Raw genomic sequence first — 26,865 nt, 5'->3', positions numbered from 1 at the left:
CATTGCAAGTGTGGAGGTGAGCTGTGCAGAAGGACTTGTCTGGGGCAAGTTCTCAGTAGAAGATGGCTCTTTCCCAGGCTCTGCACCAAGAAGGGCGACTGGGAGAGCTCAGCACTCCAGGTGGCACAGACCAGGAGCAGAAAGCCAAGGTTCAAATGGGCCACTCTGCCTTGACATGTCGAGGAAGTTAGCTCATCCTCCACAGACCTTGCCTGCGTGGTCAAAGGCTGCTCCCTCTCCAGCGATGCCCCAAATTGCTGAAGATCTGACAGCTCGAGCCCTGGGTACGGGAAGACAGGTGCAGAAGCCAAAGGAGCGCGGGACCAGGCATCAGAAGGCGGGGGTCCACGCTCTGCTCCTTTACTCCCAGCTCCTGAGACAAGCACCTCATCTCCCTGAGCCCTGCCACCCTACAAAGGGTGTTGTAACCAATAGATTGCAAGTGCTGGATAAATTCGGGGATGGGGAGAAGGAAGATGCTCTGCACCCAAACCCTCCAGGGAGGAAGCTGAGTTAGCATGGGGAACGTCCCTCCTGCCGAGGAGAGGAGAGCCCCAGGCAGGCACGGCGAGTGTAGCCAGGGGCACCTCCAATGTCACGAGCCCAACACGCAGCCCCACTGGCCCAGACTCAAGACTATATGCAGGGTTATTGCAAACCTCTTATGGACTCCAGTAGAGCCACCAGACACAAGGCAGGCTGGGAAGCCTACTGCTGGGCTATGAAGGCCAGGTCTCCTGATTCCTAAAAATCCCAGCTTTTCAACCACCTGACTCTCTCCCCTGCCACATTCTGTAGGGGCCCAGGGAGGTGGAGGAGTCTTCAGAGGCATCCCTGCAGCTGGGAACCATGAGAGCAAGCTGTGCATCTGAAATTCTCCAGAGCTTCGGTTCCCTGGGTACTTCTGGTCACTCACCCAAAGATCCCGCTTCCGCCAAGCTCTGTGTTCACCCCAGTGGTCTGTCCCCTGGGGTCTGCGTGTGTGTGCAATCACGGGCAGAGATGTGGCTTCCCACTTCCCACCATCGAGGCCCTCGCTAACCTTTTGAGGTTGATCCCACAGCCTGGCCAAGCAGAGGAGGCCAGGTAGGAGCTGACCAGGAGCAAAGTCTTGGCCAGAATGGGAGGCCCCTCCGGCCCTCGGTTAAAAGACCCTGTGCTCTGAGAGATGGGGGCTCGGCTGACCCTTCCCGTTGGATGGTGGCTTGTCTCTGCCCCCTGGGAGAGGCTGGGGTTACTTGAGTACACGTCACCATGCACACCTGCAGGTCTCTGTCACACACCCGACGGCATGGGCCTGCCCTGCACGGGAAAGCCCACGCCCCTCGCAAAACAGGTAAGTCAGGAGTTTATTATGTTAACGAAGCATTCTCCTAATTGCTGGTTTATAGATCACCAGTGACCCAGAAGAGAACTGAACAGACTCCGAGAAAATGAGAACTGAGAGCTGCTTGCCAGTTACACACCAATCAGTCAGAGATGAAGCGTCACTGGCATTTTCCACAAGGAACTATGATTCACAGAGTTCTGATTTGCACACAGCTCCCCAGAAATAGAACTGAGGCATAAAAGAGGCACATGCCTGCACAGCGCCCACCCCTGCTTCCCCCACCACCGTCCACATGGACAGTATGAGTGTTAGGGGTGCAGCCGGGGCAACTGCATCTAGGAGCCTCGACAGCACCCGCTCCACCACACCACACCCTGAGTTTCCAGGGTAACCGTGGGTAGCCTAGAGGGGCGAGGCCTGCTCCCTGGCAGATGACACCGGGTCCCTAGGCTTCTGTTTGCCACACACTTGAGCTAACAATTTCCACATAAAAAGCTTTTGTGGGCCTGCCAGGGACAGACGGGGAAAGAATGAGCTTCAGCGGCCTGGATGGGCATCAGCGGCAGGACCCCTGGGGCTCCAGAACCTCGTGACAGCCAGGTCCCGGTCAAGGCCAGGAAGGCGCTGACCCAGGAGCCCGAGCGAGGCCTTCCCTTCCAGGGCAGGTGGCTGCCGGGCCAGGCAGACGGTACGCGCCAGAGACAGGCTTCGGAACCCATCAGTGACTCTTTCTCAAGAAGGTTTACTTGTCTGAGGCTCCAGCAAGGCCAGAGTTGGGGAAACTGAAGCTGAGATTTGGTCCATCATCATCGTTGCTGTCATAGTTGCCATGTATTTGGAGCCTCTTAGGTACAAAGTACCTCATGCGTAATCATTTAATTCTCACGTGGTCATCTCCATGCTCTAGACAAGGAAACCAAGGCTCAAAAAGGCTAAGAGACTTGCCCAAAGTTACCCAGCCAGTAAGTGCTAGGGGAAGGATGTTCTGCTGTGGGACTCAGACCCTGTGCTCCTTCCACAAACCGGCCTGGAGCTGGATCCCGAGAATGGATTCTCCAGATCCCAGATCCCTGGACCGGCCCATCCCCAACACTGGCCCTGGACTCGCCCTCAAGGCCAGGCGGTCCCATGCTTACATGGCCGAAGGGGTCCAGGTGGTTGTTTGTCAGCTTCAGCTTCTGGAAGGAGACCAGCTGCCGCATCCAGTGGGCCCCAGTGGCAGGAGAATCCGGGTGGACGTAGAGCCTTCCGGGCATGGCCGGCTCAGCCTTCCCTGCCACCATCCTGCCAACAGAGCATGGAGAAGCCAGAGCAGTTGATTGCCCTGCAGCCTGGGGGAGCCCAGATTCTCTGTCCCCTCTGAGAGCAAATCCCCAGAGACCTGAGAAACAAATCACCGATGGTCCTATCAGACTGTCAATTTAGGGCTTTGGGGGTAAGAGGGAGGGACAGAGGAAAGAGTGCTGGGAAGGGAGAGCGTTTCTGAACCTCCTGTATTTCACTGCAAAAGAAAGAGAAAGTGAGATTACAGAGACATGTGATGATTTACTTGAAGGAACGGGGCTAATCACAAGTATGCTGTGGGGAGATTCAGGCACTGCCATGTATGTGTTATATTTACAATTTTTAAATGTTATAAGTTTGGAGGTAGCTTCTCAGAGGATGTAGACAATTTTCAAATTGCTTGCCCCCAAAACAAACATAAGAAACGAACTGCTAGCTGTCCCCTGAGCCAGGAGCTGCTCCAGCCCAGAGACAGAACAGAGACAAGCCCTTGGCAGGACCTGGCCACCGAATCTGGCCTCCCGGGTCCAGGCTCTGCAGGCCTATTACTCATCCACCGCTGAGCCCACGTCCCGGGCTGTGGATTCATTCATCCCTCTCTCTCCCTGGGCGCTGTCCTGGGCTCTGGGGGCAGACAGGGTACTAACGGGATGGCCTCAGGAAAAGCAGCCCAGCGTTTTTTCACCCAGTCCCAGCTTGGTTTCGCCTTTCAACCTGACTGCTCTCTCTTGATGGGGGGCACAGCATAAGAGGGAAGCCTCTGCAGCCAAAGAGCAAATGAGCGGAGGAACAGGAGAGAGATGCCACAGCCCAGGTAACTGGGCCCCAACTATGGAATACCAAAGCCCCCAAGGAAAGTGGCTTCCATCTTCTGCCCCCCTCCCCGAGCACAGCACTGCCAGAGCCTAAACCTGCCCAGTGCTGGGGCTCATCTGTCATCCCAAAGAACAAGCACCTACCCGGTTCGTCCACAGCTGTGGGGCGAGCACAGACCCTTGAAATCCACCAAAAGCCCAAACACTGCGGCTCATTTTCAGCCAGCAGCAGGTGTGCGAACATTTGATGACCCTGTAGCCTCAGCAGGCCCGGCGCCCAAGGCTGCGGATCTGGCCAATCACTGGGACTAACTGGTAAGTCCCTGGGCCAAACGTCAGGTGGGGATGGGTGTGCGAGTGGGAAGGCGGGTGATGTGAGGGTCCCGGGTTCTTACCATTTGTTGTCACAGAACTTGTAGCGATGGTCATCCGCGGGGACGATGTCGATCAGCAGGATGTACTTGGTCTTGGGGTTCATGCCTGTGACTTTTACCTTGTAGCTGGGGAACATCCTCCTGGGGGAAGCCGAGAGATGACGCAGAGGTGTGGACAGAGCACCAGGAGAGGTGGCACAGAGTGGGCGAGGGGACAGAAGGCCTTAAGAGGCACTGCCCCTTTAGCAAGAGGTCTCGGCACTGGTCAGAGCTTTGTGACCTTGGGTAAGTTGCTTCCCTCTGTGGTCAGCCTCCCCCTCCACGAGGAAAGGGCTGCACAAGCTGCTCCCTCTGAGCCCCTGCAGTTGTCAGTCTGTGGTTGTGAGCAGCTAAAGCACAGAGACCCTGGTCAGGATGTGAGAGAGGATCTCAACACCAACAAGGCTGCCTTGATTTCCCTCCTGTCTGTCATCCATACACAACGAACGTTCTGGGGTGGGGGTGGGGGGGCATTACAGGGGCCCAGAGCAGAAGACCTGGAAGTCCCTGTCAGCTGCTTCCGTGAACAATGAGGTGCCTCCTCTGGGTCATGTCTCTATGGAAACCCCCAGGCCTCAAACCAACTCGTAGCAGAGCAGGAGTGCTGCTCGCTCTCCGGATGCCTCCTGTGTGTTTAGCAGAGGTGTTCATCCCTGTGAATGCCTTGCCTGGGCCTGTGTGCACTAACTGGGTGTCGGGGAAAGTCAGTCTAGGAGCCCTGAGGAGTAGAGCACGGATTCTAGAACCTCCCTGCCGTGGTCCACAGCCTGGCCCCACCACTGACACACCATGCTGCCTTGGCCAGCTTGCTTGGATCTCTCTATGCCTTGGTTTCCTTATCTCTAAAATGGGACTACCAATCTCATAGGTTGCTGTGTGGATTAAATGAGTCCACTTACAGTTCTTACCACTGACCCCCACTGCACTCCTTCCTCCGCAGACCAGTGGTATGACCTACCTCTATGAAAATAGAGTCAGCAAAAAAGCAGAAAGTTTTCCAGGTCCTGCAACCCATGATGAAACTGTCCAGGACCCTGAGGCTCAGGGAACATTCTAGAGAAGAGCTTCCTCAGACTCCTCAGCACACCAAACATACAACAGCATGTACCCATACCTGCGGGGTACCCTCCCCTGGTCACCAGGTCCCTGACACCGGACTTCCTCAGAGGGGAACTTCCTCAGTCCTCCTCAGATGCTCCCACCCCCTCCTAGCTGATCTCCCCCAAAGATGTCCCCAAGAGAGAGGCAGAAGCCAAACCTAACTGAAGACACTAAGGCCACTGGGAGCCAAATCCCCTGAGCTGGGAGAAGCCCAAGCAGCTCTGGGAAAGCCATCAGGGGGTCCTCCGGCTCTCACGAAGCTGAGAGACAGCACGGGAACCCTCAGGAGAAGCTGTCCTAAACACCTCAAACAGATGATTGGAGTCCCCCATTTTGTCGACAGGGAACCAGCTTACCTTGACAGAGCAGGGCTTCCAGAGGGATCCAGGCCCCCACAAGGTGGCAGACCCTACAGCAAGCCCAGGCCAGGACCCTGAGGTGGAGGGTGCCCCAGCCCGTGCACCCTCTCTCGCTGGAGGGCAGGCCCATGAGTGCTGCGGTGGGCCAGGGGTGTGGGAGCTGTGTGACCATGTGTGTGCACGAGCACATGTGCTTGCGTACACGGTGGAGTGCGCGTGTGTGCGGCTGGAGAGAGGAGGGCAGTTCTAGCGGCAAGTCTAGGGACTCATAAACCGTGTGGAAGAATTTGTCTCAGATGTCAATTGAAAGCGTTTTCAAATGTCCACCCAACCCCCTCCCCAGGAACCCAATGCTGCCTCCTGCTTACCAGCCCCCTGCCCAGCCGGCCCTGGGGCACAGCTGGAGCCTGCACCACCCTCTTCCTGGCCCAGCCTCTCTCCAGGTGGGCCTAAGGCTGAAGGAGAGGGAGGCAGCAGTTTGCTCAGCTCCCGCCTCCCTGGGGGAAGGCCAAGAACCCCGTCCCCTGCAGCCTATCATTTTGTAACTGCTACAGAAACAGCCACAGAGTGGGGCAGCCCTGGCTGGGCTTAGGGTTGGCCTGGTACCAGTGGCCTGCACTCAGCCTGCTTCTCCTATAATCACTGCAGGTGGCGACAGCAGAGGGCAGGCACAGCTTCTCCCCGCTCCCCCGAGCCAGCGTCCACAAAGGGGGCCAGGAGAAAACTGCTCGCTGCCACTTCAACGGTCTTCATAACCTAGGCTGAGAGGGGGGTACGGGGTCCTGCCCTTGCCCTTCTACCCGCTACTGTACTTCACCTCAGCAGCTCAGGAGGCCAGGCGGACGTGACTAGTGCTTTTGAGAAGGCTGGCAAGGAGCTGTCCTCGGCCTCCCAAGGCATGGGGCTGGTGTCCCGTGATTTGGCCTCTCCTGGAAGCTGACCGTGGACCAGATTCCTGACGGATAACAGCCTCCAGGAGGTTTTAAGGAAGTTGGGGCAGGGAAGGAAGGTGTCTCCTAGCCACTGCCCTGCCTTTCCCTCTTCCTAGGGCAACTGCCCTCAGAAATCAGGAGGCACGATGAGATCTGTGGTTTGAATGGGGAGCTCAAAAGTCCTCTGTTCCGGGCTGAGCTGGCCTGAGCTGGCCAGGTGACACCGCTGCCTTCATGGACACAGGTATCTCCGTCTCTGTTAGCGTCCAGTTTGGTGGCCGCTTCTGGGCCATGGAGAGCACACCCAGTGGGGACCCTGGGCACTATCATTTCCCCACCTAGTGGGCTCCAGAGGATGAAGGTCCTGCCTGGTGTGCAGCTGAAGCACACACTCCTCCAGCCTCGCAGGCCTCCTGCCCGAGCTGAGGGCATCTGCCCTTGGTTCCAGAGGGTCCAAGGTTGGAGCCGAGAGGCCTGGCATGGGAGTGTTCACCAGGAGGGCAGGCCTCAGGAAGCTGAACTGGGAGCTGTGGCTTCCTCTGCGCTCACCCCGCCCTGTAAAGGTCTTCTCTATTGAAACAGATGAAACCATAGAGTGAATTGTAAATTGCTTCTGTGATTTAGGACCAAAAGAAAATGTACCTGAAAACCATCACCCATGTCGGGGAGGGGGGGCGGAAGTGAACACCTCAGTGGGACAGGGAAGGAGGGCCAAGCAGGGAAGTAGTGACTGCGCAGCCCGTACCCCACTCAGCCCTGCCACCGGCCAGCGCTGGTGACCGTGAAGCCCTGGCTCCCTGTCCTCAACACCCGGCAGCCACCCAGACCCCTGCTCGGTACGCCCCTCCGCACCCCTTCCCCGTGCCCTGCGTGCCTTCTCTCTGCGGCCCTGGCGCCCTCTCCCGGCTCTGGTTCCCCGCCCGCCTCGGACTCCTGGTCCGCAGGCATCTGGGGCGCTCCCGGCCCCCGCGGAAACTGCTCCGCCAGGGAATAAACAAGCCGCCTGCCCCGCCGGCCCCGGGAGGAGATGAAAGCCGGGGGGGTCTCTCCTCTGATCATGAAACAGGCTCTGAAAGGGTGCGGGCGTGGGGCCTTATCTACTTCATACTCGGAAATGGTTTTAGAATGAACTGCTAAGATAAGCTTCCTTGGACGTTTCTCGGTGTTGGAGGCTTGCGGGGCGCCGGGCAAGGGTTTGGGGCATTTTGATTTTGGCAACAAACCCATAAAGACGCACTGAGAGAGAGGCCAAGTAAGTTTCAACTGGGCTCAGAGAGCCGCGGGGCGCCCGGTCCCGGGCCAAAGGGGTGGCCAAATTCAAGGTGCTGACCTATTCACTCCCCACCAATCCAAGGGGGTGGGGGGCAGGAAAGAACGAACCGAGGAGACCCACCAGATTCTCTCCAGTTAGCAGAGCCCCCCAACCCCAAATCCACCACACCCCCGGCTTCCTCAGGGGGATCCGGAACCCCAGGAGCGGCTATATGTGCCTTCCCTGTAATGTAGGTGCAAAACCAAATCGAAGGGGTGAGAAGTCTGGAGAGGGGATTCGAGGTGGGGAGAGGCGGTGACTGGGAGGGCAGACAAGAGGGATTCTGGGGGCCGGTAACGTGCTGTTTCTTTATCTGGGTGGTGCTAACACCAGTGTGTTCATTTTGTGAAAGTCTGTAGAGCTGTACGATCAAGATTTGTTCACTTTTCTGCAGGAAGGTTCCACTTCAATAAAATTGATATTAAAAAGTTGTATGTGTGTGTGTATATATCATAAATACGTGTACATAAACACATACAGAGGCCCGTGGAGGCCAGAGTTTGAAAGGAAAGGGATGCAGGAAAGGGTACGGGTCCACAGAAAACCCCATCCATTTTCTATCCCCAGTGTCTTGGGGTCTTAAAGAAGAATTCTGGGTGTGTTGGAAAGAGGCCAGGGCCTCTGGGTGGGAGGTAGGGGTGCCGTCTCTACTGAGACCAAAGCTTTTGTGGCCAAGTGGTTTCTGAGAGCAATGACAGAGCTACGTAATTTATTTCCACTTTACACACACACAGAGTTTTCTACTTCACTCAAAGCATTTTTAAGAAATACTTTCCCTGAGGTGGGGGGCAGGAGAGAGGGTGTGTGGAATGGATGCTGTTTTGGAAGGCCAGTTGCTTCTCTCAGATTTTTTTGAAGACACTTCCTTCTGATAGACTTTTGCTTTCAGAAAATACTTTAGAAAGAGATCAAAGCACTCTCTCCCCAACCCACTTTCCCAGTGTCTTCAACCCTTACTTCTCTTATCACCCACGCCACTGGGCTCTGACGCTCTGTATACAGAGCAAGGGCAACTGGCTTTGAAGCCCCGGATTAAGCCGGGCCAAATCCTTGCCTCAGAATAACAAACAATACAGGTTCAACAGGAGTTCTCATCAGTAGTTCATTTTTCAAACACAAATTCACTGTCACTAACACAAGCAACATTGAACTCAACAGGCTATGAAGGCTGATAGTGGAGATTTATCTGGTGGCAAAACCATGACCTAGGAGTAGAGCAGTCAGACGGTTAGGAAATTTTCATATTGGGGAGGTTTATATTTAAATTTTGTAGAGCTCACTTTTATCTGTGTTTGGGAGAAAATGCAGTTTCTCACATGTATCAAGCTTGGCGGGGATGTGAGGAAGCAGAGAGGGCTCTGTTCTCTGCAGTTAAGGGCATAAACTCTCTGGGTGCAGGGGCCTAAGAGAGACAGAGACTGGCTAGGGAAGGCTGTGGCCCCATTATATACCTGACATCGGGGGACCCCGAGCGTTCAGAAATTGATGGCTTGAACTGCGGCTGGCATGTTAGTCACCAGCTCAAGTTGTTTGAGAATTCAAAATCACTATCCAATGAAGGGGACCCTTTTTTCCTTTGGCCTTCAGCTCTTCGGGGCTTAAGGCAGAGGCTTGTGACTAAGGACTCATACTGGCTTGAGAACATTCGGGCTCCTTTTCTCCAGCCCCTGCCCCCCCCCCACCATGCCTCCACGGGCCAACCAGAGAGCAATCACGCCCCTAACCAGCCAGGGTCCCTAGGGCAGAGCAGCAACTCCACCTTGCGCAGGTCCCCATAAACAAGCAGTCAAGGGAATTTCTCAGTTAGGGGCTTGTTCTGGGGGGAGGGGCATCATTGCTTGGCTTGCGTAGACCTGGCAGCTGCCTAACTCTGCTTCTATGGGCAAGGGCCAAATGCCCTCCCTTCTCAGGGGTTGGGTTTATGTTCTCTTGGTTCTCCTCCAGCTCAAGCGGTCTAGGAATCTATGATTCAAGGTTCAGGAGAGATGTCCAGGCCATCTGCTGAGAAATAGAAGTGTCCCAGGAAGTTGATGGTAGAGACACAAAGAGGAGGACAGGGAGAGGCATTGGACAGGACGCTGAAGGGCCACAAGCCCGAGCAAAGCACAGTGCATTCCAAGGCTGCCATGGGAAGGAGGCAGCGGGGAGGAGGGGGACACGGGGTCAGAGCGGTGAAAGTGGTCTCTGAAGCCAGTGGGCAGCTACGCAGGAGAAAAAGGGTGTGTGAGAACCGTGCAGGCAGGGGATAAGGCTAGTGATTTTCCTAAGGACTAGACCTGGTGCAAGGATAACTTTCTGCCAGGGAAAGACTGTGATGAATCCCTAATGGGCCACCATCGTCATGGTCATTTAAAAATTATTATCATCATTCCCTGAGGCCTGCCTCTAAGCCTCTAGGGATGTGCCTCTTCTGTCACTAGGATCAGGCACAAATATCTGCCTGAAGCCCGTCACCTCTGGAAATGTGTGTGTGTGCGCGCATGTGTGCGCTCGCGTATGTGTGTTGGGGAAGGGAGGGAGGAGGACCCATGCAGGTGCAGGAAACCCCACTGAGGAGAATCACAAATGCCTTGTTTAAAATGGCAGGGGCCACACATGCCCAAAGAACATGCTGGTTCATTTTCAAGAGACAAGGTTATTTCTGCTGCCTCAAGATGGAAGTTCTGGATCCTTCTCTTCTTTTCTTCTCTACATCCCAGCAGTAACAAGAAATAAATCCCCTCTTCACACCTATAATCCGCTCAACAATTTACCAAGCACTGCTCATAAGGTCCCTGGTTTGAGTCTCACAGTAACTGAAAAAGGAAGGATGGCAGGTAGGTCTGCAGTCACCATCCTGTTTTACCTGACACCTCTGAGCCACAGGAAGCTTGGGGACTAGCCCAAGTGCACACAACTAGGCAGAGGCAGGCCTTGTGACACCTGATCCCCACTGTCCTCAACGACCGTTCCCCCACCAGGTTCCCCAGTGCATCCCGGGTTCCCCATCCCCAAAATGCAGCAAACTCCAGTCCAGACATTTCCTTGTTCCTTCCCCCGATAGAGGCCCTGGGTGGCCCTGCCACCTCCCTGACTTAGGCAAGAGGGCAGCCGAGTGCCCAGACCCCCTCCCCCAACAAAACAAAGGAAAATTTGCAAGGCCTCTCAGTAAGCAGACTGGAAGGACCCAGCAAACTGCCAGCTTTTTGTTTCCTCTGACCCATCATTCCCTAAGCAGTTCAGCAGAGCTCTCTAAAAAGTAGAACAAAACGCTGAGTAAATGCCAGACGTTTCTCTAATTATGATGAACAGTATTCGCTAGCATTTATTGTGTGCTTACATGTGCCAGGAGCTGTGCTAAGGGCTTTACATGCAACTGTATAAAGAAAAACCTATTATTTTACAGATGGACATGAGGAAAGGGCATAGACTCTAAAGTACCTGGCCTGAGGGTGGCACAGATGGAAGCAGGTGAGCGGAACGGGTAGCCTGCCCCCACCCCAGGTCTGACTCCCCCTCCCCGGCCCTTGAAGCTTCACCACCTTATTCCTCAGAAAACCCAACTACGGGTCCAGTGTCAGATAAAGGGACATTTTCACACCTAAACTGTACCCCGGGAACCAAAATCCAGTGTGAGTTTGTGGAGGAGGCAGAGTAGGGGAGAGAACGTTTCTGAACCTGAACCTTCCAGCTTCTCCATCTGCAGCCATCTCCCTTCACCTGGTAACCGCTCTCCTTGTGATTCCAACCCCACCCAGGGTGCACCGCCCCAGCGAATCTCTCCATCATGCCCCGTTCTGCATCTTCCTCCTCTTTCCCTCTCCTCCAGGCTCTCTCCCACAGACACCAGCACATTTTAAAGATGGTTCCACTTTATAAATCATCCCTCTCTGGCAGCCACCCGAGGGCTACTCCCCGAACAACACACACACAGGGCCCAACGGTGCCTTCCCCTTGGCCGAGGAGGGTGCTGGCAACTGGCGGAGCGGCGCCCGTGGGATGAGAGGCTTGGGGTTCGAGCTGCCCCGGGAAAAGCAATGGAAATAGGAAAACGTGGTCCCATTACCCTTTCCTCAGTCTGTTGAGGGGCATCTCCGGGTCCCCAGTCAATACAATCCTGAGAAACCCAGCAGCTCCCCAAAAGGAGGAGGACAAAGCAGCCCCCCAGGGGCCAAAAGTGCTGGAGCGGAGACCTCCAGCAACGCGACCCTGTTTGCGTTTCATTTGCATATCACTGCCCCTCCCCTCCCTCCATCCCGTGCCTCTCGATTGTGGTGTAGCCCCCCGCGGGCTTCCGAGGTCAGTTCTGATGCTGTGGCGGGACTTGGAGCTAAGGCCAGAATGGCGAAGGGGACTCCAGTCGCCCCCTGGGCTGAAGACCGAGAGGACTGCTGAGGGAGCCCCTGGGGCTCCCCACTGCCCCCATCCGTCATCCCCACCCCCGAAGTAAAACCAGCGCTGACCTGCCCGCCTTGGTGATGATCATCTCGGTGCCCGCCTCGTGGAACTTCTTCCAGAGCTCCTTCTCATGCAGGCCCACCTTGATGTTCTCGATAGTCTAGGGATGGGAGAGAGGGGACTTGTGTCGCCCTGCCCACGGCTCCACGCGGAGCCATCAGAAAGGGGAACACAGACCCAAGGGACCATGCAGGACACTGCCAGCCCCAGGTGCCCACGCCTCGAGATGTCGTTTCAAAAAATTATTCTGTACCACTGGTGAATTTTTAAAAATTTAATCAGTGGCTGAAATCCCCTTCTTCGGAGCTGCATCTACAGACGGCCCCGCAGAGGACACACTAACCGACCGTGCCAGGGTAGATGACACACTCTTGCACAAACATAAACACTGCACGTGGCCCGACATAGCCACAGGCTTGCGGGCAGACACACCAACACAGGATGGGCACACACACCCTCGGCCAGAGGCGCGCACCCGCAAACACCTCCTGCGGACCCGCACAGGCAGAGGGCGTGCACATGGTCACGGTGGTGTCCCCTAGGCCTCGGAGCTCGGCGGCGGCTCCCGCAAGCACCCGGCCAGGGGCTACTCACCCCGCCTGGTACCAGGCTTTTGTCCCCGCCCTCTCAGGGTCGTCGGAGCTGGACTGTTTTCCTGGGCTCGCTCCGGCGCGGCCTCCCCTCCCCGGCCTGTCTCAGAGCAGCCTCAAGGGCTCGAGGTGGAGGAAGGACGAAGGGCAGAAGGCGAGCCCTGCCCAGGGGAGCGCGAACAGGCAGACAGTCCTGCCCGCAGTGGGGCGGTTGACAGACACAGGCGGCCCTGCAGACAAACCGACGCCCGACCTCCACCCGACGGCCTGCCCGGCCCGGCCCTACCTGCTCGGCGGCGGCAGCGGTGGCGATGTTGGCGCCGGGGCCCGGGGGGCTGCCAAGCGCGGCTCCGCTGAGGCCCGGCGCGGCCAGCGCGGGCTCGGGGGCGTTGGCGGCGTTGGCGGCGCTGGCCTCGCCGAGCACCGAGCCCGGGGCCCGGAAGGCCTCCTCGCTCTCCGACAGGCCCTTATCCTGCAGCATCTCCTGTGGGCACAGCACACGCGAGTCATATGCCCATGTCCACACGCGCCCGAGACCCGGCAGCCCTGGAGCCGAGCCGCGGCTGGCGGTGGGGGGTGCTTCGGGCACTGCTGGGAGGCCGCCCTGATGCACGTGGACCCCGCCCCCTCCCGAGCTGGAGGAGGGAGAATAGCGCGGTCAGGACCCTCGCCTCCTCCCTCTGGGTCTGGACCTGGGAGGGTTTGTGTGCGGTTCCAGGTCCTCCTGCCCTGGGTGTGGGGCTGTGTGACGAGTAGGTCTGGGGGAAGGACCGCCCTCTCAGCATTGCCCCAGCTGCACCCCCAGTGCGTCCTCCTGCTGGGCTCCAGTGGACCCTGGAGCCTGAAGTCTGGGTCTTTTTCGTCTGTTCCTAATAACTGGGGTCCAGGCTCACTCTTGGCCCAGGGCAGCCAGGACACCTTCTGGGTAGGGAGGAGAGGAGAGTCAGCCCAGGAGGGCAGGGCCTGGGCTCCCAGGGCTCCACAGTGGCAGAGAGGGCCTTCGGCTGAGCGGCCTCTCAGGCTCCTGGTCACTCATCTGCCCAAACCCACTCCCTCAGACAGCAGTCAGGTAGAGGCTTCCTGAACCAAAGGTTTTCCTTCCTGTACGTTCCCACTCCCTCAGATGCCTGTGTGGCACCCACGCAGGCACCCACGTCCTCACACACAGACACAGCACCTTCTCATAGCCTACAAGTCACCCAAGTAGCCACATTTTCCTAGGGCCACTCTGATTCAGGCCCCGAACTCAGCCAGGGGCCACCCCAGCCTTGCCCTCACATGCACACTGGCTGGCTCACTCACTCACACTTTAGATTTTAGCTTCAAAGGGCTCTGCTTTGAGGCAAAGGACTCAGACCCTTCCCAGCTAAGGACCAGGCCAGTTGAGTCCAGTTGACAGGCACAGCCTAGTCCTGCCCCAGGGCACAGCTACCCTTCCCCAAGCGACTAGGACTATTCACACGCCTGCTCATGTGCCTGCTTCCTTCTGGAAGCTGGTCCTGGGATATCAGGATGAGAGTCCCGCCTGCAAGGACCTGCCTGTCCTGCCTCATCGTGGGTGCAACCCTGCGTTATCCCTGCTTCTCCTTTCCACCTCCTAGCTCTTCTCCCTTCATGTAGATCTGGGCAAGTTCTGGGGAGGCTTTCTAAATGTCTGCCTGCCTTTCTTGCAGCTGAATGTTCCCTCTTTCTCCCCCTATCTTCTTTCTGTCCTCTCCTGGCTCTCCCTGGGCATTCCAAGGCCCAGGTCCCTCACCACTGGCCTCCCATCCCAGGCCTAGACATGGGCTCCCAGGGCCTCACAAAGTAAACAAGCCAAGTGCAACCGAGGAGATAAAAAGGGGCCGGGGCCAGTTGGGGCTGGGAAAAGCCCATAAAGATAAGGCTGACAGGCGGGTCGGTCCTCCAGCCACAGGCACTGAGGAGGAAGACTCGCCGGGCATGGCCAATGCCAGCACCGGCCTTGGGCCACATGCGGGTTCCGGGGCCGAGCCTGGAAACCCAGGAGACTCCAGGCAAGGGGACATTGTGCAATGGGGGTAGTTGTGCGCTCTGGCCCAACGCGCTGGTTCCAACTATATCTGGGGTCAGCCGGGATGGGCACCCGCAATCCGCTGGTCCAGATGCTGCGGCCCGCGGGGCCAGGAGGGGCCGCCTGGCCTGATGCTGTCTTGGCCACTAGGTCCTCTGCGGACACTTGTCACACCCGGAGCTGTGCAGCGGCTCCCCGCGACTTGCGCCGCGCGCTCTCAGTCCTGCCCGGTGCTGAGCACATCCGCGGCCGGCGTCCACTGACGCCAGTCCCACCGCTACCACGCGGGACAAGGGCTGCGTTGGGCTTTCATTCCCCAACTCGAGGTTCGCCTCTTCCTTTTCTCTCCGCCACGCAGCCACATCCCGACATCGCGAAGATTCGCCTTCGCTGGAGCTCCCCGCTCGTTCCTTTTTCTTCCCGCCCGGCACGGCCATCCCCGCTGTCCGGTCCCGTCGGACCCCGAGCCCCGGCGCGCTGGGACGCCAATAGAGCGGGTCCCGCACCAGCCGGGGTGCGCGGCCCGCGCTCACCCTTCTTCTGGAGCCCTCGGCGGACGCGGCCGGCCGGCTCCGCGCCCTGTGCGCTCGGGTCCGTCACTTTCAGTTGACTCGTTTTTTTAAGAAGAACAGCATTTTTCTTTTCATTTCTAGATTACTGGTGATACTTTTCTCGCACTGGGGGAATTGTTAATTTTTTATACTATTTTAATTATCTCTATTATCAGAGTAGTATTCTGGTCAATTCAATAACATTAAGACTACTTATTCTATCACACAAGCTATTAGTACGTTATTTTTAATACTGTATGGTTTAAGTACTGGTTTGATTTGTTAATTCATCATTATCAAATATGTTGTTATTGCTTTCCTGTCACTGCTCCATCATTCTAGGGCCTCCTGGCACATTCGTAATACTATTACTAAAACCTAGGCAATTATTAAATATAGTCTTCCAATAGGTCATGTTAATCTCTCATTATTTTTATTTTTACTCTGTATCCCTGAAATGTTTCCGTGCTGCCTCCTCAGTCTCTGTTTGTACTTTGTCACAGTTTCAGTAATTTATTTACCATAACTTGTAGTATTATTGTTCTCAATATTCACATTCATTTCCTTCATGTCCTTATAATACTTCTCGTTATTTTACCATTATTTGTTTTGTTAGGATTGTTCATAATACTCCAGGTATTCTTCATCACATCGTTACAATATCTTGTTACTTTGTCATTATTTGTAATGTTATGGATCTTAATTCGCTACTTATTTTTCAATGCATCATTACTTCTTGTTACTTTGTCATAATTTGTAATATTGTTGTAGCTCTTAATACTCTGTTTTCTCATCACATTGGTACAATACTTATTACTCTACCATTATTTATAATGTTGTTGGGACTATTAAAACCTTGGTCATAAATTGTCATATTACTCCAGTAATTCTTGTTGCTGTCTTTATTTATATTACTATTGTTCTTAAGATTTTGGTTAACATTTATTTTAATAATTCACTATAGTATCAATAATAAATTATATGATAGTATTCTGTCAATACTACTAATATTAGTATTTCCCTTATTAGTATTTTCATTGTTCACCTTTTTCCTACAGTTTTATCATTTTTACACTGTTACTATTTCTTATTCTATTGATTTTAATACAATAGTTCTTATCACATTGTTCCATCACTTTGTCTATGATTCTCTCAAATTTGTGATTACAATTTTCACTTGGTTTTGAGAGTGACTGTTATTTTATTGTTGTTTTAAAGTCCGAGTACTGTATTAGTTATGCCGCTTAGCCCTGCTTTTTGGGTCATTGCTCATATTTTGATAATTCTTGATCATGGATCATTATTTATATAGTATGCTCCTTGCTTTAATTTTGACGACCCTGTTGCATCAAAGGCACTGTAGTCCAGTGTTCTGATCACGAACATTTCCACATCGATATTCGCCAAGTACCTGGGCCCTCCTCCTTGGCCTTTCTTATTCTTCAAACACCAATTTCAAGGCCACCGCTCCACTTGTCTCGTCCTAACCTTGTTCCTTTGGCGCTGGCGCTGTCGTTTCTATGTTCTTGGGCCCTTAGACCCAATTCGTCCGGTTACTAGGAGGAGAGAAGGGCTCGAGCTCCGACCGCTGGGAGTCGGGCGAGGCGGCAGCCGGATTAGAAACTCTTCTCGCCGCCCTCTTGCCGCCTTGACTGTCCCCGAGGTTCTTACCCAGGTCCTGTTACTCTCCCCCTTTCCAGCTCATCCTCCCTGGTTTCGGTGTTGCCCCTCTCCCGCACTCCCGACTCACCCCCACCCACGCCGGGACCCTCACTCACCCTAACTGCGCTGCCGCATGCGTTGGCGCCTGCGGCCCGAAGTCCGCTGCAGGCTCGGGTCCGAGGAGCCCGGGTCAGCCGGGACTCCGACTCGGGGCAGCTGGGTCAGGGTTCCGCTGCCCGCCGCGCCCTCGTGGCCGGACACATCCCGGTTCTGGAGCGGGCCCTTGATCTCCGAGGCTGCACTTTGGGGCCTCAGCTCCCTCCTCCTCCCTCCCTCCCTCCCTCCGGGGCCGCACCCCCCTCCCCGCGCTGACGTCGCTGCTGTCAATCAGTCCGCGCCCGCCGCCCCCCGGGGAGGGGGCTCGAGGGTCCCCTGGCTCCATGGTCCGGGGACCCCGAGCTCGGAGTGGGCTGCCGCTCCACCAGCGCGCGGCCCGGTGCCCTCTCCGCGGCCCTCGGGCCCCGCCGGCCGGCTCGGGGTGGGAGCCCGCATGGTTTAGATTAGAGGGGGGGGGGAAGAGAGGGCGAGCGGCCTGGCGGCGCCGCGCGGCTCCCACCCGAGGCTCGACAACCAGAATGGCCGGCCAGGGGCGGCGGCGCAGCCCGCACCCAGGGGCGCCGCACGCCGGGCCGGCGGGGCCGGGGCCCACTTCCAGACGGCCGCCCTCCGCCGAGCCGCAGGCCGCGGGGCCCGCCTGCTCGCACGCACCGCGGTCCGAGCCCGCTCCCGGCCGTGCCCGCTTTCTTCGTGAGCCCGCTCGGCGGCCACAGCGCACACGCGCCCCACCGCCCCGCACGGCGGCTCCCGACCTTGCCCGCCTCACATTCTCACACCTCCGCGCGCCGGCCCGCGCTCGCTCCTGCTGTCGGGTTCCGGCCCCTCTCGCGACAGCCGGGCCGGGCCTCGTCTGGGACCGACTCCGCTGCTCACTGGCCCGCGCTCGTCCGGGCCCAGCGGGCAGCGGGCGCTGGAGTCGACCGCGGGGGTCACGGGTTAGGGCAGGCCCTGCGTGCGCTAGGGCGGTCCGGCCTGGAGCGGCGGCGGCGGCGGCGGCGGCGGCGGCGGCGGCGGCGGCAGCGGCAGCGGCGGCGGCGGGGAGGTGCGGCGCCGGCCTGAATCCGAGCCCAGGCCCAGGCTCCGAGGTGCCAAGGCTTGGCAGAGCCTCTTGGGGAAACTGCGGACCAGGGCCAGGACTCTGCCAGCAGCTCCCCGAGATCTCGGAGGGCTGAAGAGGAAGCCCAGTGCCTGCTCCAGTCTAGGAAGCCCAGGCGGCTTCGCACTGAGCCAGACAGCCAAGGTGCCTCCGAAAGTGAGTGCCCCTCAGCCACCTGGACCTCCCGGTCCGGCCTCTGATTCCCTCTGTCTCACTTATCTCTTTTTCTCTGTGTCTGACTCTACCTCACCACAGGCTCCTGCAGCTGCACAGGCACACAGACCCATGTGGACCTCAGCCCATGCCCAAGCCTCACAGCCTGTAACATGCCCAGAACACTGGGGCCAGGATAGGTCTGCCTGCCCACCCATCTGCAAAGGCCCCAGAGTCCTCTGTCAATAGGATTCCCAGATTAGCCCCTCACTTCTCAGCATGGGCTGTATCCCTGCCTCCATGGTGTCCCAGCCTCTCCAATCAGCCTCTGTTCCTTTCCAGATTCTGACCTCAAAATCATATCGACGGGAACAGGACAGGGAAAATCCTGGATGGCTCTGTCCCTTTTATAATGCTAGGAAATGGAAAGCCAGAATCAGTGCTTTCCCCAGAACCCTGCACACAAAGGGGGAAGCAGAACACCACCTCAGAAAAGCCAGCTGCTGCTGTCAGGAGCCTGTAACCCAGCTCCACAAGGGCCCACTGCTCAAGAATCTTCATCTCCCCCAGCAGTACCAGATCCCACTGCCTCATCTTCCCTTCCTGACTTGTCTCATGGAGTCCCAAACCAGGAAGGGGAAGTAAGGTCTAAGAGGGGTGGAGAAGCTGAATCCTCCCCCAATCCTGCCTCCTCCTGGTGTGGAGAAAGGGAAGGCCCTGGTGTTTCAGGAGACGCCTGGGGAGTCATGTTTCCTGTGTTAGGGAGAACTGGATGACATGCCCACTTCTGCGCCCAAGCCCCCTCCCATGCCCTCTCCAACAGCCTGGAGGGAAATCCCTTGCAAGTAAATAGCGTACAGACCAACCAACTACTGTGTGGAATGGTGAACAGGGAGGGCAGTGAATCACCAGTTACCATGGGAAAACTAGACTTAGGCCAGACTCTGGAAAGAGTTTGATGACAGCCACTGGAGGAAGTTCATAATAAGACCATCTAAGGTAGCTCTTTAAAAAAACTAGAGTGGAAACCTCCTATGAGTGCAAGGCTTTCTGGAGACTCATGAGAGATAATCCAAATCAAAACTGACAGTTCATGATGATGTGGAGAAATGCGATATTGAAGAGACAGGCAAGGTTTGGGTGATGAAAAGGAAGGGGTGGGGGGGCTTCCCTGGTGGCGCAGTGGTTGAGAATCCGCCTGCCAATGCAGGGGACACAGGTTCGATCCCTGGTCCAGGAAGATCCTACATGCCGCGGAGCAACTAAGCCCGTGCGCCACAACTACTGAGCCTGCATGTCGCAACTACTGAAGCCCGTGCACCTAGAGGCTGCGCTCCACAACGAGAGAAGTCACCGCGATGAGAAGCCCGCGCACTGCAACAGAGAGTAGCCCCTGCTCGCCGCAACTAGAGAAAGCCTGCGCGCAGCAACGAAGACCCAACACAGCCAAAAATAAGTAAACAAAATAAATAAAAAAATAAGAAAAGGAAGGGGCAAACCAGCCAGCAATTGAGCAAGAAAAGAGGGGAGGTTATGTACACAAATTCTCCATTAGTAGGATGGAATACATCATTTTGTTGATTCTAAGACACACATTTTTCGCATTTTGACATCTCTGAAATTAGGATGCATCTTAACATCAATGGTGTGTCATAGTTTAAGTAGCAGGGTTTTTTTTTCTTAGTGGTACATAAAATAATAGAATAGCATACAATTGATGAAGTATAGTATTTGCTGATAAATGGCCTGTGGCGAAAGGAAAAAGACCAATTTTTCCCCCAAGACTTATTTGAGGAGTTCAAAGTACAAAAACTCTCCTCAACTAGCTAAGTAAATAGTTGACCATAACCAAGCATCTATCACACCAACTTGGGTTGCTTAGGGGAAAGGTCTCAGATTTGGTGTAGACTGGCCTTGGTTTTGAAATCTGGTTCTGAAATCTTAGCAGCTGTATGACCTTGAGCAAGTCCCTTGACACCTACATAAAATGGGGATAATCGCACCAACCTACTAGCTATTCGTGAGATTTGGCTAAGTCAATACATGTAAATGCCTGGCATGTGGTAGGTAGATAATAAAGGTTAGTTCCCAAGTATTTTTAAAATTAATTTTACCCCACCTCTTTCCCAAAAAGGCTTGAGGTGGTTTATAACCAAAATAAGCTAATAAAAATACAAGTAGAAAGACAAAGTAGGGTCAAGGAAAAAGGAGAAAGAATATATGCTATCGCTAAGTGTTGACAAAGTTGCTATAATTGAGAGAGAAATCTGGCTTACTAGCAACAGGGCAAAATGGTAGTTCTCCATTTCAGAAATGTGGAAACACTATTTCCTTGGTGAAGGATGGGGGGAAAAACTTTACTCTGGCCCTAAATTTTAAAGTAGCTTCTCATGTAAATGTTATTCTTATATCTTTACAGTGTTTTATCATTTACAAAGTTCATAGCTACTATCTCATTTGATGCGGTATTAACTCCGTTTTATCTCCATTTTATGGATTCATTCACCCAAAGAAATATTTATCAAGTACTTACTATGTGCCAGACACATAAACAAGAGGAAAGGCCAACTAACCATTCTATTAATTAGTTAGCCAGCTGATTAGCTAACCAGTTACTAACTGCAAATTCACTAACAAATGACCTACAAATGTACTAATTAATCACCTATATAATCAGTTCCAAAGGGAGCAGGGGCTACAGGATAAGCTAGAGAATCCCAGTCAGTACAATAAGGTGGCTTGTCCAGAATCCAGGGTGGGTTTGGCTGAAGATGATTACTTGAGTTGGCACCATACTGTAGTAAAAAGCAATTACATTTTTTTTTTAAATCCTAGGTTTTTGGAGAATTTAATAAATACCAATGTCAAGCCCCAACCCTGACCAACAGAGTCAGAATCTCTGAGAATAGAGCCGAGGTTGAGAACCACTGTTCTGTGCCAATCATGGAAATCCTGTTCCATGCTCTCATAGACTCCCTTCCTTGTAGCTAGGAGTGGTCATGTGACCCAGTGTTGGCCAATGAGGCCTAAGCAAAAGACTGGAGAGGAGAAAGGATGTGGAGAATTTTTTGCTTTCTTGAAAAAGGGGAAGACATAGTCTTCTTTTCCCCTGTGGATGAGATCCTTGGAGTTCTCACTCTCTAGAGACCTTGAGGCAAGAAAGATAAAGGCCAATATGCTAAGGATATCAGAGCAAAAAGAAAGAGTCTGGGTTCCTGATGGCATCACTGAGCAGGTAAACCTGCTCTTGTAATGTGAGAAGAAATAAACCCTATTTCTTTACATCATTGTTAGTCTGAGTCTCTGTTATTTACAGTCTTACTCCTGAGGCATATGCAAAGGTCCAGCTCAGTGCTGAGTGAGTCCTTGGGCATTTCATAGTGAAAGATACATATCTTAGTGTCCATATGTGTTCTTATGCACGTGCACATACCTTCTCATTCAAATCCAGGAAAGAACATCCCTCCACACTGCCTTCCCAGCCATGTTATTCTATGTGTGCTATAATCTAAGGCCTGGGATCCTTAGTAAGTCCCCCAAAGAGGAAAGATGGGTGAGGCAGCAGGGAATTCACCTGTCCCCTGTGGCTTTATTGTTACCCACTAACCCCAAATCTTGGTTCCAGATTCCCCAGCCCACATCCCGTTGAGATTATCAAACTCAGGACAGCTGGAGTTGGGGCAGGAGCTTGAGCTCACTCTGGAAATTGGAGGATTGACTAAGGAGAATGGGTAGTGGGTGGCAGCTACTGCTGCAGGTGCTTCCCCTCTTGCCACACGTGCAGCTCTGCACACCTGACCTCTCACCCTGGCCTCCCAGGCCTTCTCCCCCAAAGAGAATTAGGAAACTTCCAGTTAGAAGGAACTGAGGACTGGGCTGGCCTGATCCTGGACCTGGGTGAGGTAAGCTGGTCTGAGCCCCTCCTCAGGACTGAGGACAGGGACGGTGATTCACCAGTAACCCAGGTGGATTCCTACTATAACTCTCACTTGAGGAACTACAGGGATAAGGAATGAATAATCACATCTGGGTTTTGCACAGTCACAGGTAGCAATATAGACCTTCTGTTCCAGAGTCCTTATCAGTAGGTGGATTCACTGTAGACGATCACACTTTCTTCCCCATTACACTATATGCTCCTGAATTGCCACTTCCTTCCATTTCCTCCAGTAAGACTTCTCTGAAATACACATTTATTTTACAATCTGTCCGAGGAAGGTATATCCGCTAGGGTTGTGTTAGGTTAAAAACAAAATCCTAAGTCAGAGAAATTATTTAATGTTTCAATCCCCTCTGCCCCTTCTTTCCTCCTCTTTCTCCCTTCCATTCTTCCTAAGCATAGATTATCCAAAACTGGCTTTTAATTTGGGCCCTCAAGGATTTCTTTGAACCAGGGGCTGAAACAAATTAGAATTCAAGAATGAAAATATGTGCACTATTAGAAAGCCCTTGGAATTTGAAGTTTAAAAGCCTGAATTCTGGTCCTCAACATGCTGTTTATAGAGGGACCTAGAGCAAAATCTGCTTTAAGCCTCTTTCCTCATCTGTAAAATGAATTTAATAATAACAGCCACCTTACAGGGTAGAAGAAAGCATGAAGTGATATCACATAGATAAAAGTGCTTCCTGAGAAAAAGAAAAAAAAAAAGTGCTTCCTGGCTTCCACCCCTCTTGCTGCAGTTGGTCCATTTTCTGCTTCTAAGCAATCAGAGGCATACCCCCGCTGTTAACTGGTCAGACCTCCATACTAAGTTTCCATTCCCTCACCCAAAGCTGGGCGGATGGAGCTGCCCAAGGAGCCCTGGGCTCAGGCGCCATGCCAACACTGGCACTGAACAGGGCACAGACCCCAGCCTGTGTGTTCCCGGGACGTAGTGCCCCTGACTGTGGCTCTTCTAGAATTCAACAAGACCTTGTTGAAGGCTGGGGTCTGTGCCCTGTTCAGTGAAGGCTGGAAGAAGTCCAGAGGCCCGACCCCCACGTCCCTGCATTTTCTGAAGTTTCTCCTTTGAACACATTCCTTTATTTACTGGGACTCATTTAACCTCAGCCATATCATTTATTTGGTAACTGTCACTCAGCCTGCTCTGGCATTAACCTCATAATCCTATTGATTTTCTCCAAGCTAGTTGGGGGCCTTCTCTACTTCTCCTTGGGCCAGCTGGGGCTGATTCCCAGTTCCGGTCATTACCGAGAAAGAGGCCCCAGACGGGTAAGGACCTGCCTGGAGGACCATCTGGGGTTTCCTTGTTTCCACCTTGGCCCTTCGAGGCTGCGAGAGACAAGATTGATGAGGCCCTGGTTGCTTAAGCGTGAGGTAAGGCGGCTGACCGCTCACCTACACCACAAGGAGTTCCCTGACTGGCTACTGAGGCCGTCTTTCAGCACAAAAGACCTGCGCTTCACCAATCGCAGTTTCGCTTGGCCAGGAACCCCGCCTCTGTCCGCCATCTTGGATTCCGGAGGGCCCAATCACTGCGGGGGAAGCAGGGAGGGTGGGGCCGAATCTGCAGCTCGCACCGAAGTGGCCACAGGCTTGTGCCTTCTTGCCATGTGCAGCCCGAGTCTGGCCCCTCACAAGCTGCGGCTGCAGCTCCCAGACACCACCCCTGCCCGTCGCCAAGGGATTAGTGTCCGTCTGTCGTTTGGGACAGCCTTGGTGGGTGTTGTCCCAGACCAGGGCCTCCCCTTCGCCATTCCCCAGGACCACTCTCTCAAGAATCCAGCTTGGGCAGAAGGGATTGTGTTAGGGGGTCCAACAGCCTGGGGTGCTGTCTCTCCCAGAGCTGAGTGGGGTGACGGGAGTCCCCTTCCCCACCAGGCTTGAGCCACATGTGCTGGGAAGTTCATTTCCCCTTGTTCTGCAGAACGGGCTCAGGGATTGACCCCAGGAGTGACCCCAGTGTCAGGAGGTATTAATGATCTCCATACGGGCAATAAACAGGCAGACCGGCTGGCTTGGTGTGGAGGTGCCCTGGAATGGGGCCGCCTCATTAGCCTCACATTCGCTGGAGGGTAGAGGCTTGATTAGCGAGGGCTCCCTCATCTGTCTCTCCTCCCCCAAACATCCTTGAGCTCCATGGGTACGCGGTTGGAGACACTGGAGACCTCCGGCTGGTTTCTCAAGAGGCAGCCTCTTCAGGTGTCCGCTCAGCCATTTGTCCACTTCTAACAGGACTTCCAGCTTGCTCCTGATAAAGTCTCCCTTGTTTTTAAAAGCCTGCAAAGGCCAAATCCATGCATTCTGAGTCACCTCACTTTTTTGTCTACAAGAACCCAGGAACAAGAAGACCTTCCTCTTCTATAACTTAAATCTCTCCAAGCCCTGTTTTCCCAAAGAGCAAAGGGAATAAGTAGGTGGTTACCTGCCTTTGGTGCGGGTGGGCAGTCTTTAGCCACTGCCTAGACTATGAAAAACACAATCTGGTTTATCACATCTCCCTCCAAATTCATTTCCATCAGGTTGGTTACTTGTTCTAGGTGTGTGACTTAACCTCCCAGTCTCATGGGATAGACAGACTTGTAAACAAATGCAGTAATAAAACAGGCCCAGGGCTATAATCTATTTCCATATTGAGTGTGATGAGACTACAAAAGAGGGAATAACCAATTCATCCTACCTTGTTCCACAGGGTTCCATGAGGAGATGACATCTGAGTTCATCTTTGGAAGATGAATATGTATGGGATCCTGAGAGATAGAGGATGTGAAAAGGGACTCCCAGGAGAGGGGAAGCACAAGTACAAAGGCACAAAGGGCATATCTGAGGAGCAGCGGGGCTGCAGTGGTGGAAATGAAGCTTTGTAGAAAGGTAAAGTTTGGAAAGGGTCCTGTAAACCCTGTTAATAACTTTATCTAGACAGCCATTGCAGGACACTGAGCTCCACAGAGACAGCACCAGGGCAAGTGAGAGCCAAACAGGTACTAGGTAACTCTGAGCCTCGCTGAGGAAAAATAATTAAACACGGGCAAGGAGAGCCTAAGAAACTGAGAGGCAAAATGTCGTCATATGCATCCTTTGCGCAAACTTGCTGGGAGAAGCACAAGAAGAAGCACCCAAATGCTTCAGTCAGCTTCTTGGAGTTTTCTATGGACTATGTCTACAAGGAGAAAGGAAAATTTGAAGACATGGTGAAGGTGGACAAGGCCCATTGTAAAAGAGACATGAAAACCTGTATCTCTTATAAAGGGGAAACAAAAAAGAAGTTCAAGGATCCCAATGTACCCAAGAGGCTTCCTTTGGCCTTTTTCTTATTTTGTTCTGAGTTTCACTCAAAAAATCAAAGGAGAACACCTGGGTCTATCCATTGGTGGTGTTGCAAAGAACCTGGGAGAGATGTGGAATAACACTGCAGCAGATGACAAGCGAGCAGCCTTATAAAAGAAGGCTGAAGGGAAAATATAGAAAGGATATTGCTGTCTACTGAGCTAAAGAAAAGCTGATGTAGAGAAAAAGAGAGTCATCAAGGCTGAAAAAAGCAAGAAAAAGAAGGAAGATGAGAAAGATGAAAAGGGGGAGGAGGAGAAAGATGAAGAAGATGATGATGAATAAGTTGGTTCTTTCTAAGTTTTTTTTTCTTGTCTTGTCTGTAAAGCATTTAACACCCCTGTACACAACTCACTCCTTTTTAAGAAAAAATTGAAATGTAAGGCTGTGTAAGATTTGTTTTAAAACCATACAGTGTCTTTTTCTGTATAGTTATGCTGCTGAATGTGTCTCTAGCTAACCCTGTCCTGGTGGTATTTTCAATGGCTGCTAACCTTGCGTGATACAGCGTTGGGAAGTAAATTGGCATGGAAATTTTTTTTTTTTTTTCGGTACGCGGGCCTCGCACTGTTGTGGCCTCTCCCATTGCGGAGCACAGGCTCCGGACGCGCAGGCTCAGCGGCCATGGCTCACGGGCCCAGCCGCTCCGCGGCATGCGGAATCCTCCCGGACCGGGGCACGAACCCGTGTCCCCTGAATCGGCAGGCAGACTCTCAACCACTGCGCCACCAGGGAAGCCCATGGCATGGAAATTTAAAGTAGGTTCTTGCTGGTACACAATACAAATGAGTCATGTATGGGGATAGTTTTTTCATCTTCAGTTGTCTCTGATGCAGCTTATATACGAAGTAATTGTTGTTCTGTTAACCGAATACCACTCTGTAATTGCAAAAAAAAAAATAAAAAAAGTTGCAGCAATTTTGTTGACAATCTGAATGCCTCTAAGTAAATACAGTTTTTTAAAATTAGTATTGTCCTTTTCCTAGGTCTGAAACTTTTCTTATTGAGAGGAAGCTTGTCTTTTGCCTTTGCCCATTTTGGATCACATGAACTATTACAGTGTTTATCTTTTCAATATAGTTAGCTGATAAAAAGCTTTTGTCTACACACCCTGCATATGATGAGGGTAATAAAAGTTGAAATGAGACCCAAAAAACTCCACAGACTCCCCCCCAAAACCAAACCAAAACAAAAACAACAGCAAAAACGTTATCTAAGGGCAATGGGAAGCCATAAATGGTTTTTAGCAGGAAACGTTCTGGACTGATCAGATTTGTGTTTTAGACAATGATTGCTGGTAGGGTGGGAAGATCTGGGAGTGAGGAAGAGTAGCAAGAAGACCAGTTGTGAAGGCAGGGAAATTATTCAAAGGATATTTGGGAGAAGTGGAGTAGGAAAGAGGCTGGAGTTTAGG

At 53.4% G+C, this 26,865-nt stretch overlaps 1 protein-coding gene and 1 pseudogene across 1 annotated transcript in view; one reads left to right on the top strand and one right to left on the bottom strand.

Moving 5' to 3' along the window:
- The window catches only part of TBX4 (T-box transcription factor 4), a 31,096-nt gene extending 13,362 nt beyond the window's left edge, over nt 1-17,734 (bottom strand). Inside the window, exons 1-5 of the mRNA XM_030881821.3 lie at nt 17,712-17,734; nt 12,860-13,057; nt 11,989-12,083; nt 3,825-3,944; nt 2,467-2,614 (exon numbers count right to left, since the gene is read on the bottom strand). Of these exons, the coding sequence (XP_030737681.1) occupies nt 2,467-2,614; nt 3,825-3,944; nt 11,989-12,083; nt 12,860-13,054 (558 nt within the window). The 5' untranslated portion in view covers nt 13,055-13,057; nt 17,712-17,734. The remainder of the gene's footprint in view (nt 1-2,466; nt 2,615-3,824; nt 3,945-11,988; nt 12,084-12,859; nt 13,058-17,711) is intronic.
- Nucleotides 17,735-25,193: 7,459 nt separating this feature from the next.
- On the top strand, nt 25,194-25,997 carry LOC132594334 (high mobility group protein B1-like; annotated as a pseudogene).
- Nucleotides 25,998-26,865: the final 868 nt, after the last annotated feature.

This window comes from Globicephala melas, chromosome 20 (genome assembly GCF_963455315.2).
Source record: "Globicephala melas chromosome 20, mGloMel1.2, whole genome shotgun sequence".
In the NCBI taxonomy this organism is placed as follows: Eukaryota; Metazoa; Chordata; class Mammalia; order Artiodactyla; family Delphinidae; genus Globicephala; species Globicephala melas.
The sequence above is the reverse complement of the archived record's forward strand: the minus strand, read 5'-3'. Positions and strand labels throughout refer to the sequence as shown.